The sequence below is a fragment of the Oncorhynchus masou genome, chromosome 18 (genome assembly GCF_036934945.1).
Source record: "Oncorhynchus masou masou isolate Uvic2021 chromosome 18, UVic_Omas_1.1, whole genome shotgun sequence".
In the NCBI taxonomy this organism is placed as follows: Eukaryota; Metazoa; Chordata; class Actinopteri; order Salmoniformes; family Salmonidae; genus Oncorhynchus; species Oncorhynchus masou.
The window spans coordinates 10,060,008-10,074,013 of NC_088229.1; the positions used below are offsets into that span (position 1 = coordinate 10,060,008).

A 14,006-nucleotide genomic window follows, 5' to 3' on the forward strand; every position below is an offset into this window, starting at 1 on the left:
CTTACATGTGTGATTTCATGAAAGTTAGATTTTTATAGTAATTTATTTGAATTTGGCGCTCTGCATTTTCTCTGGTTTTTGGCCAGGTGGGACACCAGAGAGGTTTTAAGGGCTTGTGTTGTGAGTAAGCAATTCACTGTAAGGTCTACACCTGCTGTATTCGGCACATGTGACAAATACAATTTGATTTGATTTGGCCCAACGCTCTTCATGGCACAACCATGGCAACTTCTGTAGGGATAAGTTCAACAGGCTTCCCATTTTGTTGGAATATACATCTCCGGCCCAAAGACTGAGACAAGACAAAACACTGAGCCACGTTGAATTAACAAAATAAGCTTGTGAAAGAGAGATTTATTCAGTTCATAATTACATCTGGTTTTTACTTCAATATTGTTCCAAAAGTTTTGCGGAGAACTGGCATGGCAGTGCAAACTGTACAGAACAAATAAACATGCTTGGAAACGGGGTCAATGCTATCTGGTTGAGTATCTACAAAGACAGTGGAACCAATCATCATTCAACAGCCTGAACACTGAGCAAAGACAAGAAGTGGTCGACAAATCAGTTCCCCATTTAAAACACTTTTTTTTGTATAATAAAATAAGAGCGATGTACATAAGTGTTTAAAAAAAACATGCAGTCAAATAAAAAACAGGTAGCATGAGTAGAGTCTTGAAGTAGAATAACTTGTATGGTACAGTTTCCCAAATCACTGGCTGCTCACTCAAATCCAACTTTTTACATTTTGTGAGTACAGTGAAGTGTGATTTAAGACTTTTTGGGAAAAATAATAATTATTGTTCCCATTTACGCATCCTTTTCAGTAAAGACTCCACATTGACTAAACAACCCAACCGGCCCTCTTTTTTTAAAATCCATAATCTGCAATATATTACACTTGTTTAAGTTGTTTACAAATATTTCTAGCACATGGCTGGGCTACTGGTGCTATATAATGAGTTAACAAAGTTTTTTATTCAATCTTAAAAGACATGCTCAAGAACTTTGGAGACTAGTAAGTATTTTATAAACCTCCCGCTTTGGGCTGGATGTGTCAACATGTAAATCATACATGCATAACCTATGACAATAATTACTGTCTAACCTCAAATTAGCCACGGAATCTCTAGTTTGAAAGCTGGAAGGTGAGGTGCCATTTTCCCTACATTTTCCCCCACATGGGTCAGCCCCCGAGCAATTCAAGTTCAAGCCAATGAGCTTCAGCCCCTCGCCGTTTGAGTGACAGCTAGCAAGATACACACAAAGCAGAGCAAAAGAGAAAGCTAAGATGTGCTGCACACACCTGCACGTGTCGTAGTACGTAATTATCGAGGACCAGTTTTGTCTCATGAGCGCTACTTTCAGAACTACTGGCTCAATAAATATTTTTAAAAAACATCTCTACACATTTTAAAAGTACAGTATATACATATCGTTAAAATTTGAAGTTTAAAAAGGGTTTTAGAATAGTAAAACTCCACTAATGGTCGTCTATTGCTACTTTAGGATCAGCTCAACTCACAATGAATACTCGAAACATAAAAGTCGTTGAACCTAGACAGTCAGGTATATACAAACATGGAAGTCACTGTGTACCTAGACAGTCAGGTATATACAAACATGGAAGTCACTGTGTACCTAGACAGTCAGGCATATACAAACATGGAAGTCACTGTGTACCTAGACAGTCAGGTATATACAAACATGGAAGTCACTGTGTACCTAGACAGTCAGGCATATACAAACATGGAAGTCACTGTGTACCTAGACAGTCAGGCATATACAAACATGGAAGTCACTGTGTACCTAGACAGTCAGGTATATACAAACATGGAAGTCACTGTGTACCGAGACAGTCAGGCACATACAAACATGGGCCGTCACTGTGAACCTAGACAGTCAGGCAGGCATTGCTTATCCAATCACATTCCACCGTTCCTCATTTGGTGCAAACAAATGAGTGCATTGGTAAAGGATGTTTTCATAGACAAATCATTGCTGTTTCTATTATTTCTGAGCAATTATTTGGTGTTTGTTGTGACCATTGTGGTAAAAATGACTAGTCCATCCATTGTGACTAGCTAGGCATTTGCTGTGTATAGGTGTTCATAGTTGATGTGAGTTACTGAACACATTGACCAGAGTAAAACTGCTTGTGACTGTCTGGAAGTAGCATGATTCTGCTTGATTAAATACATTTAAAAACACATCCTATCAAGATATACAGAATGTCATTCCTTTAATAAAAATGACAATTTACCTTCCTGGAAAGCTGGATGGAATTTTAAATGAGTTATGCTTCTATGTCTCTCTCACGCTCAGTTCCAAAAGGAGTATGATTCTCAGAGCTTGAGCATGAAAAATACCTCATTGTCAGAGTTCAGGGAGGTCTGGGACTGTCTGTTGGTGGGCCCTGGGGTGCTGAGCTGGCTCAGCAGGTCCAGGCTAGCGCAGGGGCTCCGGGCTACGCAGCACGCCCCCTCCGGGTTCCCCCGCTCCTCCATGGGGTTACCGCCACCGCTAATGCTAGCATTAGCAGCACCAGTAGCAGGGTGGGACTGGCTGAGACACTGCAGCCTCTGCCTCTCTTGGGCCTGCTTGGCCCTGTTGGCGATGTAGCGCACCCTGCTCTGGCTCCGGGACGACGTCCTCCGTAGCGGGGGCACCTCCTGAGGCTCCTCCAGGGGCCCCTGGCGCACCTGGGGGACAAAGTCGCGAGCTGTCAGGGGCTCCACGTCCGTCAGCCTCCTCAGCTGCTCAGTTAGGTCGCTGGGCAGCCGGGGCCTCTGGGGATTATGGTTAGGGTAACCCTGCCACAGGTCGTTCCGGGAAGGCCTAATGATGAAGCTGCGGGTGATGCTGCGGTACTTGCTGTCAAAGTTGCAGGCAATGTCATCCGAGGTCAAGTCCCCCAGGCTCTTAGACATAGAGGCCACGGTATCCCGGGGGCTGGTTGCGGCAGCAGAGGGCTTCTTGGCTGGGGGGGAGGAATGCTTCAGCCCTTCCATGTAGAGGCGGCTCCAGGTGTGCCTCCTCTGGGTTATTCTGCTGGGTGAGTCCACTGGAGATTCCCTGGGGGTGCCGAGGGGCCTGGGTTGCAGTTCGTCTTCTGGTTCCCCCAGGTGGCCCTGCAGGAGGTTGGGGTTGGACTTGCTCTTGCTGACCTGCAGTGCCTCGAAGGAGGCTATGGCAGAGCGTGGCCGGTTGACCCAGGAGGGTGGATCTGGAAAGATGTCACCCGGGGAGGTTCCGTTGCTCTGACAGGTGAGGCTCTTCCTGGCCAGATTGGGCAGGGACAGGTCAATGACGGTGTCGTTGGACGATATGCTGGAGGATGAGGACACGCTGTCTCTGTGGCTGCCTGGCTTGGGCTCCAGCTTGCTCCACAGCTGGTCGTTCAGGGTGGCGTCGGTGCACACCTCTGGCATGGCTGATGACTGCTGCTGCCCCCCAGCCACCGCCTGCACGTGGCCCTCGATTTTGGTCCTTCTGACAGGCGTGTTCAATGGGCTGCTGCCAAACAGAGCTCTCAGGGCCTGGACTTTCAGAGGGCTGGCGTCTACAGAGGGGTCGGCGAGAGGAACAGGGGACTTTGCACTTAGCTCAGTCTTGAGTTCAGCATCGTCCTTTGTGTGGCCTGACTGAGTATACGGTGCTTCCACTCGGCATGGAGAGTGCCCCACTGGTGACGAGGTGCCATCATCGACCCGGGGTCTCCGCTGTACTGTGAGGGTTTCAGGTCTTTGGGGTCATGTGTCACAGGGGCCGAGGTAGTCCTGTGAAGGGCAGGTGGTCTCTTGTTGTCCCCCCTACCGTTAACGGGAGCCTCCTCCCCCCTACCGTTAACGGGAGCCTCCTCCCCCCTACCGTTAACGGGAGCCTCCTCCCCCCTACCGTTAACGGGAGCCTCCTCCCCCCTACCGTTAACAGGAGCCTCCTCCCCCCTACCGTTAACGGGAGCCTCCTCCCCCCTACCGTTAACGGGACTGTCCGCCTCACTCTTAGAAGCCGGGGATGAGCTGAAGATGGTGATTGCTGTGGATATAGGGAGCGGTGGAGGTGGGGAGTGACGTGTGGATGAGTGGTCTGCTGGAGTGGAAGAGGAGTGAGTGAGATGGCGGTCCCCCAGTTCATCAGCGATTGGTGCGAGCAGTCGAATAGGGGGAGCTGGTCTCTGCACTGTGGAAGGGTCTGAGGGGGAGAGAGAAGAGGAGCACCAGATCTGTAAGCACAGGACTACATTCATTATCAACAGTCAAAAAAAATGGTTACTGCAATATCAGCCAGGGAGGTTCCGTTGCTCAGACAGGTGAGGCTCTTCCTGGCCAGGTTGGACAGGTATGTATAGTATCATCATGTGGATCTTATGATACACACAGCATATACACAAATAGAATGTTTCACACGAAACATAACTGCAATTCAACATATGCTTCTGGGTTCAATCAGCATCCCGGAAGTTCAGCTTTACAGCATGATTGACATGTTCCCGCTTTAGCGGAGACCGTATTCACGGTAAAACGCTGCTTATGTCATCTCAATCTGAAATCACCTTTACATTTCTACAAACCAGGGAATCTGTAACGTTTAAACTATAAAGACTAAAATAGAGCACTAAAATGGGACCTTGATGGATAGATGCCTAAATCACCAATATTCATTGTGATGAATTGCGTTCATACACTGATGATCAGGATGGTTCTGAGCTGAAAACATAACAGTACGACAACAATGGAATGGGAATTACCAGCAGTGTAGTTATGAGTGGAATGATGATTCACACAAGTGAGACTCCATGTGCCCCAAAACACAGTCAAATACTCCCAAATCATTCTGGTGAAATCTGTGTCCATAGCTCAACCTTGACATGCTTGCCCTAACACAGTGCAAAGTGTGTTGACGACAAAGTGTGTTGTAAAAACCCCATCTGTGACTCTGACTACTTGGGTCATATTAATTAGTGCGTAACGTAGCAAACACGTTTTGCAACGGAAATCAAAAACAAGTGTTTATTACTAGAGGAGTTCAGGTACCATAGTCCCCGATCCGGTCTGCGTACACGGTGCTTACAGAGACTGGGTGAAGGGAGTGAAGGAGGGTTATGAGGACAGTCTGGGTGAAGGGAATGAGCAGAAAACACTGGGTGAGGGTGCAGACATTCAAGGGTTCTCATTACCTGGCTTTTGTCATCCCCTCAATTCTGCACTAGGAACAGAGAGAGCGTGCAGAGAGAGGGACAGAACAAAGGAGGTTAGCACAACTGGATGAAGGAGAGGGAACAGTGCAGAGGAGAGGGCTGAAGAAAGAGTGCGTAGAGTCAGGGCAAAACAATCAACTTCACAATATCACCTTTCTAAACTATTTGAAAACCTTGTCTACAACAGATATACTGAAGTATACTGTGCTGTGAAAAGACAGTCCAACTTACCACAAACTAATTACAGACCGTAACACAAGAGAGCCTCTGTGTTAAAGTGAAAGGGAAGCAGCTGGAGCTGAGTTTAAAGAGAAAAGTTGAGAAATATTCTCTGACGAGTAATAGAATAGAAATACATTGTGCTAAATGTATGGTGAACATCCTTCATTGTAACATCGCCATAAATCCCCAAGGAAGAAACCCCCCCCCACCCCCCAAAAAAAAAATGATCCAACTTGTGATTTCCTTTGATGTAATGCACTGAGTGGGAGATACTAAGTCTGGGTGAGTAGGGGTGAGAGGACAGCTGGTGTTAGGGGAAGCGCCGGTGGGGCATGATGCAAGGGCAGGCGTTCCTCTCGGCGGGGTCAGGGGGAGCCTCGGTGGGGTCAGGGGGAGCCTCGGTGGGGTCAGGGGGAGCCTCGGTGGGGTCAGGGGGAGCCTCGGTGGGGTCAGGGGAAGCCTCAGTGGGGTCAGGGGGAGCCTCAGTGGGGTCAGGGGGAGCCTCAGTGGGGTCAGGGGGAGCCTCAGTGGGGTCAGGGGGAGCCTCAGTGGGGTCAGGGGGAGCCTCAGTGGGTTCAGGGGGAGCCTCAGTGGGGTCAGGGGGAGCCTCAGTGGGACAGGTGTCCAGAGTTTGATGGGCTCTGGCTCGGGACCTGGGAAAGGGGACAGGTCGGAAGAACGCCTGGGGCAGGAACAGGGGCAGGGCCTCAGCTCTGGGCTTGGACTGGGCCAGGGACTCATCAGGCTGGGCTGTAGCCAGGGCCTGTAGTTTGGGCTTTGGCTCGGGTTGAACCTGCCTGAAGGGAGTGGGACAGGGAAGGCTCTCTCAGGCCTCTCTGTCCGCGCCTTGGTCCTCTCTCCCCATTTCTCCTCATCCTTGAACTCCCTCTCCTCTGGGCTTTCCTTAGAGCTAATAACACAGATCATGCAGTTGGAGGACACCCCCATCCTGCCACTGCTGTTGAGGGCCACGTGGGCAAACACTCCATGTGTCTCATCCAGGGAGTCGTGGCAGCGCAGCCGATTGACCTGCTTTAGGGGCTCGCTCAAGGAATATCGGAGGAAGCGAGGTGAGCCCTTACCTTTGCCCTCGTCGGGGTGGAAAGCCTCGTTGGTGCCATGGTGCCTGTTGGTGCCTTGGCGTGATGCGGCGGGGGCAACGGTGGCCGTGGTGTCCCAGGTGCCCTGGTGGAGCAGCGGGGGCTGGGAGGAAGCAATGAGGTGTCTGTCCTCTAACTCCCGGTCCTCGCTGGTGCCTTCTGAGCGGTAATCTTTGGTGTCGGTGGCAATCTCGGGGAGACCCTCCTTGACCTTGGGCAGGACCTTGGTGGGCGCGCTGGCCGTGCGGCGCAGCAGGTGGGCGCCGAACGTGTGCTTATGGCTAAGCTGTGCAGCAGCATGGCTGTCGAGAGAAGCCTGCTTTGGATTTCTGTGAAACAGCCCTTTGATGCCGCTGGACACCTTGCCCTGAGAACAAGAGACGAGACAAACCAACATCATGAACTGGTTCACAATAAGCATTTACCTGGACATACAGTACTGACAGTGGGGGGGGTCACCATGTACAGACACAGAGAGAGGGGGGGGGAGGGGGGTCACCATGTACAGAGTGAGAGGGGGGGTGGGTCACCATGTACAGAGTGAGAGGGGGGTCACCATGTACAGAGAGAGGGGGGTCACCATGTACAGAGGGGGGTCAGAGGGGGGTCACCATGTACAGACAGGGGGAGGGTCACCGTGTACAGAGTGAGAGGGGAAGGATCACCATGTGTACAGAGTGAGAGGGGGAGGGTCACCATGTACAGAGAGGGGAGGGTCACCATGTACAGAGTGAGAGGGGGGGTCACCATGTGCAGGGGGTCACCATGGAGAGGGGGGTCACCATGTACAGAGTGAGAGGGGGGATGTACAGACAGGGGGAGGGTCACCATGAGAGTGAGGGGGGGTCACCATGTACAGAGGGGTCACCGTGTACAGAGTGAGAGGGGAAGGATCACCATGTACAGAGAGGGGGGGGTCACCATGTACAGAGTGAGAGGGGGAGGGTCACCATGTACAGAGTGAGAGGGGGGGTCACCAGAGTGTACAGAGTGAGAGGGGGGTCACCATGTGCAGAGTGAGATGGGGAGGGTCACCATGTGCAGAGTGAGAGGGGAGGGTCACCATGTGCAGAGTGAGAGGGGGGGTCATGTGCAGAGTGAGAGGGGAGGGTCACCATGTGTCACCATGTGCAGAGTGATGTACAGAGGGGGGGGATGTCACCGTGTACAGAGTGCAGAGAGGGGGTAGGTCACCATGTACAGAGTGAGAGGGGGGTCACCGTGTACAGAGTGAGAGTGGGGGTCACCGTGTACAGAGTGAGGGGGGTCACCGTGTACAGAGTGAGGGGGGTCACCGTGTACAGTCAGTGTACAGAGTGAGGGGAGGGGGGGTCACCATGTACAGAGGGGGAGGGTCACCGTGTACAGAGTGGGGGGTCACCGTGTACAGAGTGACTGTGTACAGGGGGTCACCATGTACAGAGTGACAGAGTGAGGGGGGGTCACCGTGTACAGAGTGAGGGGAGGTCACCGTGTACAGAGTGAGGGGAGGTCACCATGTACAGAGTGAGGGGAGGTCACCATGTACAGAGTGAGGGGAGGTCACCATGTACAGAGTGAGGGGAGGTCACCATGTACAGAGTGAGGGGAGGTCACCGTGTACAGTCACCGTGTGAGGTCACCCTGGAGGGGAGGTCACCATGTACAGAGTGAGGGGAGGTCACCATGTACAGAGTGAGGGGAGGTCACCATGTACAGTCACCCTGTGAGGGGAGGTCACCATGTACAGAGTGAGGGGAGGTCACCATGTACAATGTGAGGGGAGGTCACCATGTACAGAGTGAGGGGAGGTCACCATGTACAGAGTGAGGGGAGGTCACCATGTACAGAGTGAGGGGAGGTCTCCATGTACAGGGTGAGGGGAGGTCACCATGTACAATGTGAGGGGGGGGGGGTCACCCTGTACAATGTGGGGGGGGTCACCCTGTACAGAGTGAGGAGAGGTCACCATGTACAGAGTGAGGGGAGGTCACCATGTACAATGTGAGGGGAGGTCACCATGTACAATGTGAGGGGAGATCACCATGCACAGAGTGAGGGGAGGTCACCATGTACAGAGTGAGGGGAGGTCACCATGTACAGAGTGAGGGGAGGTCACCCATGCACAGAGTGAGGGAGGTCACCATGCACAGAGTGAGGGGAGGTCACCATGCACAGAGTGAGGGGAGGTCACCATGCACAGAGTGAGGGGAGGTCACCATGCACAGAGTGAGGGGAGGTCTCCATGCACAGAGTGAGGGGAGGTCTCCATGCACAGAGTGAGGGGAGGTCTCCATGCACAGAGTGAGGGGAGGTCTCCATGCACAGAGTGAGGGGAGGTCACCATGCACAGAGTGAGGGGAGGTCACCATGCACAGAGTGAGGGGAGGTCACCATGCACAGAGTGAGGGGAGGTCACCATGCACAGAGTGAGGGGAGGTCACCATGCACAGAGTGAGGGAGGTCACCATGCACAGGGTGAGGGGAGGTCACCATGTACAATGTGAGGGGAAGCCATCATGTACAGAGTGAGGGGAGATCATGTACAGGGTTGGAGGTGGGATGTAGAGAGTGAGGGGAGGTCACCATGTACAGAGTGGGGGAGGTCACCATGTACAGTACAATGTGGGGGAGGTCACCGTGTACATGTACAGTACAAGTGTACAATGTGGGGGGGGATGTGGGGGGTCACAGTGTACAATGTGAGGGGAGGGGGGAGGGGGTCACATGTACAATGTGGGGGAGGGTCACCGTGTACAGAGTGGGGGGAGGTCACCATGTACAATGTGAGGGGAGATCACCATGTACAATGTGAGGGGAGATCACCATGTACAATGTGAGGGGAGGTCACCATGTACAATGTGAGGGGAGGTCACCATGTACAGAGTGAGGGGAGATCACCATGTACAATGTGAGGGGAGATCACCATGTACAATGTGAGGGGAGGTCACCATGTACAATGTGAGGGGAGGTACAGGGTTGGAGGTGGGATGGAGAGATGGAGATCATAATTTGACATTCACCAATCGAATGAACACTGGGTTACCTGCTGTGACACTCTTTGCACTGAGACCACCATGATGACTGGTGTGTGTGTGTGTGTGTGTGTGTGTCTGTTCATTTCAAAATGCTTTGCCTCTCAGCACATGATGTGCAGCAACCCATGTCATCAAGTAGATCCAAGTGGAATTACACCAAGACTGAGTGCCCAAGGCATTACAGTACATGTGATGCCAACCGACTAATAGCACAAACACCCAGTTTCGTACCCCCCTCCCCCCGCGCCCTCCTGCAAGATCTGGGCAAGTCTGACAGAGTTCACACATGTATTTTTCTCTTAATTCTGTATAACCCTGCAGTGCTCCATGCTGGGAATCTCCTGAGTATGGATAAAATAGCCCTAGCCCTGGTATTGTGTCCCTCTCTCTCCCCCACCTCTCCCTCCCTCCGGGCATGTTAGTGACATTGGATCTACTTTGGGTCGATGGAGGATACTGACGAGTCAAGCTGTCACAATCATGTTCGCAACTCATGTTCGGCATGAGTTAGCTCTAACGGGCGGACGTTATTGCCTTGCGGGTGCAGATGGGCAAAATCACTGGGGTGGCAGGGAAGGGGCATGTGGCACATGCAGGGTGCTGACTGGATTTCACTACACCTGGGTTCAGAGTGGCGCCTTCAGGACTCCTAACAATTTTCAGCCTCTAAAAGCAGCGTTTGGACAAAGAGGGTTCAACTGAAATCACAGAAAGGAGAGAAGGGCGAGAGAGATCGAGAGAGGGAAGAGAGAGCGAGAGAGGAGCGAGAGAGGGAAGAGAGAGCGAGAGAGGGAAGAGAGGGCGAGAGAGGGAAGAGAGGGCGAGAGAGGGAAGAGAGCGGGAAGAGAGAGCGAGAGAGGGAAGAGAGCGAGAGAGGGAAGGGAGAGAGCGAGAGAGGGAAGAGAGAGCGAGAGAAGAGAGAGCAAGAGGGAGGGCGAGAGAATTAGAGAGAGAAGGGAGAGTGAGACGAGAGAGAGAGAAGGCAGAATGAGAGAATTAGAGAGAGAAGGGAGAGAGACGAGAGAGCGGGACGTGAGGGAGAGTACAGCAAATAGATGCACAAACAGTCAGAGCAGACAGAGATCTGGAAACAGGAAGAGAAATGAACAACAGTGTGGTCATTACAGTATGTGTTGATGACAGAGACAAGAGAATGCAGTATAGAATTAAAAGAAGAATGACAAGTTCTCGAGTAGATAGTCAGACTATCGAAGATGGTTTAAGTTCTCTAGTAAACTCAACAAAAAAACAACAACCCTGTCCTTCAAAGATAATTCTTAAAAATTCAAATAACTTCACAGATCTTCATTGTAAAGGGTTTAAAAACACTGTTTCCCATGCTTGTTCAATGAACCATAAACAATTAATGAACATGCACCTGTGGAATGGTTGTTAAGACACTAACAGCTTAGTGACAGTAGGCAATTAAAGTCAGTTATGAAAACTTAGGACACAAGAGGCCTTTCTACTAACTCTGAAAAACACCAAAAGCAAGATGCCCAGGGTCTCTGCTCATCTGCGTGAACTTGCCTTAGGCATGCTGCAAGGAGGCATGAGGACTGCAGATGTGGCCAGGGCAAAAATTTGCAATGTCCGTACTGTGAGACGCCTAAGACAGCGCTACAGGGAGACAGGACGGACAGCTGATCATCCTCGCAGTGGCAGACCACGTGTAACATCACCTGCACAGGATCGGTACATCTGAACATCACACCTGCGGGACAGGTACAAGATGGCAACAACAACTGCCCGAGTTACACCAGGAATGCACAATCCCTCCATCAGTGCTCAGACTGTCCACAATAGGCTGAGAGAGGCTGGACTGAGGGCTTGTAGGCCTGTTGTAAGGCAAGTCCTCACCAGACATCACCGGCAACAACGTCGCCTATGGGCACAAACCCACCGTCGCTGGACCAGAGAGGACTGGCAAAAAGTGCTCTTTACAGACGAGTTGCGGTTTTGTCTCACCAGGGGTTTGGAGGTGGAGGGTCTGTCATGGTCTTTGCTGGGGTGTCACAGCATCATCGGACTGAGCTTGTTGTCATTGCAGGCAATCTAAATGCTGTGCGTTACAGGGAAGACATCCTCCTCCCTCATGTGGTACCCTTCCTGCAGGCTCATCCTGACATGACCCTCCAGCATGACAATGCCACCAGCCATACTGCTCGTTCTGTGCGTGATTTCCTGCAAGACAGGAATGTCAGTGTTCTGCCATGGCCAGCGAAGAGCCCGGATCTCAATCCCATAGAGCACATCTGGGACCTGTTGGATCGGAGGGTGAGGGCTAGGGCCATTCCCCCCAGAAATGTCCGGGAACTTGCAGGTGCTTTGGTGGAAGACTGGGGTAACATCTCACAGCAAGAACTGGCAAATCTGGTGCAGTCCATGAGGAGGAGATGCACTGCAGTGATTAATGCAGCTGGTGGCCACACCAGGTACTGACTGCTACGTTTGACCCCCTCCTCCCTTTTGTTCCATGTCTGTTAGTCACATGTCTGTGGAACTTGTTCAGTTTATGTCTGTTGTTGAATCTTATTTTCATACAAATATTTACACATTTGCTGAAAATAAATGCAGTTGACAGTGAGAGAACATTTCTTTTTTGCTGAGTTTAAATAGACTATTGCAAGATGGTTTCAGTTCTCTATTGGAGAGACTATAGATTCAGTTCTCTAGCAGATAGACTACGGAAAGATTGGTTCAGTTCTCTAGTAGAGAGACAATAGAATATGGTTTCAGATCTTTATTGGACAGACTACAGAATATGGTTTCAGTTCTCTAGTGGAGAGACTATAGAATATGGTTTCAGTTCTCTAGTAGGTAGGCAGACTATTGAAATGGGTTCAGTTCTCTAGTAGTCAATTGTTTCATTTGATTCAAAGTGCATTGATCGACTCCCGGTAAGAACACTTTGGATAAGTGCAAACTGTAGTAGAATATGCCTACAGTTTTCCAATACCTATTCAATTAACTTTTCTGGTTCAATGCAAGATGTTACGACAGTCCAACAACATTAGATTTATCCAAAGTCGACTGTACATCAATTTAGAGCGACTTCATATCACCGCCTGTCTATAGGGAGAGTAGCATCTGTCTTGAAGAAAATATAATCACTATTGAGGCGACTGTGATCTATATCGGTCTCCATTTAAACGTGCTAATTGTCAGAACGGTGGCGGCTGCAGCAGCTGCCACTTAACTGTGACACGCAGATGACACAGCTGGGCTGTCTGGGCCGTGGTTAGCTGCTGCTAAGGACACTTCATTACTTAATTAGGCACCTCTGATTAATTATTCTCCATTGAGCTGCAACCGGGGCAATTAACGAGAGCTCCTAATTGAATGGATTTTTCAATGATTATATTTATTTTCCAGCTTTGGCACTAACAATCCTTCATCTGTATAACAAATGGAGATTTGTTTTCCTTTCAATAACCACCATCTGTTGATGAGGAGGAAAACTCACTTCAATTCTCTCTGAACTATTGTGTTGAAGTACTTGGAGCAGAACTTTTTCTTTAAATGTTTATTTATTTTTAGAAGTCCAATGTAAAATTATTGAGAGACGCACAATGAACAAGTGGTACAATTAAAAGGAGAAACGCTGGCATACAAAACAAAATGGCCTTGTGGGTGAAATACCATGGTCACTTCCCTTACTACCTACCTTACCAGTGATGTCATGTACAGACACGTGAACAAAGATGGAGGCCGCCTCCATACCTTCCAAATACACGTGGCGATAACCTAAATTTAAAAAAGCACACACATAAAATATGACAATGAGCCCAGCGACATGGAAACAAACAGAACAATGTTTCATATCTCTGGACTCTCTGTTAGAAGATCAATGAAACAACCATGAAGCACTACTAAAATCAGAGAAGGCCTCAAAAGTTTTCAAATAGCACAACAATCATAAACTGTTCCCAGTTCACAACATAACACTACTAACAACTACAGTATAAACTAACACATATACTGAACTGTTCCCAGTTAACAACATAACACTACTAACAACTACAGTATAAACTAACACACATACTGAACTGTTCCCAGTACAAAACATAGTACACAAACTGCTACACACACAGCCTATACCAGGGTTACCCTACTGACGGCCCGTGGTCGAATTTGGACATGAAAGATCCCAGCTAATCAGCTCCAAGTGATTAAACTTTGGGAAACCTGTTCTAAAGTATCCCCTTGTGTAATAGAAAGATATATTGCATGTAAGCAAGTTTTGAAATTATTATGTTTTAGTCAAATATGATATCGGTTTGGGCTTCTTGCGGTGAGTTTGCAGTCTACAAATGATTTGTAATTATGTTCCAGTCCCCTGATCAGCCGCTCAAGAAACAAAACCCGGGTCGCGCCTGAATCTAGTAGGATGATCCCTGCCCTATACTAACATCTAGTAGGATGATCCCTGCCCTATACTAACATCTAGTAGGATGATCCCTGCCC

At 49.8% G+C, this 14,006-nt stretch overlaps 1 protein-coding gene across 1 annotated transcript; it reads right to left on the reverse strand.

Annotated features, from left to right (window-relative positions):
- Window positions 1-320: 320 nt before the first annotated feature.
- LOC135505268 (1-phosphatidylinositol 4,5-bisphosphate phosphodiesterase eta-2-like) lies at window positions 321-13,282 on the reverse strand. The gene is made up of 4 exons (XM_064924478.1): window positions 13,207-13,282; window positions 6,505-6,889; window positions 3,898-4,194; window positions 321-3,754 (listed from the first exon to the last, which is right to left on the reverse strand). Exons 1-4 carry the CDS (start codon window positions 13,258-13,260, stop codon window positions 2,346-2,348), a joined length of 2,145 nt encoding a protein of 714 aa, XP_064780550.1. The 5' UTR covers window positions 13,261-13,282; the 3' UTR covers window positions 321-2,345.
- Window positions 13,283-14,006: the final 724 nt, after the last annotated feature.

Coding starts and splice junctions, on each gene's coding strand:
- LOC135505268 (XM_064924478.1), bottom strand. CDS start 13,260: ATGGAGGCGGCCTCCATCTTTGTTCACGTGTCTGTACATGACATCACT. Junction 4,195..6,504: donor CCACCCCGACGAGGGCAAAG/GTAAGGGCTCAC, acceptor TCTCCCCCTCAG/ACCCTTCCACAGTGCAGAGA. Junction 3,755..3,897: donor GGAGGAGGCTCCCGTTAACG/GTAGGGGGGAGG, acceptor CCTGTGACACAT/GACCCCAAAGACCTGAAACC.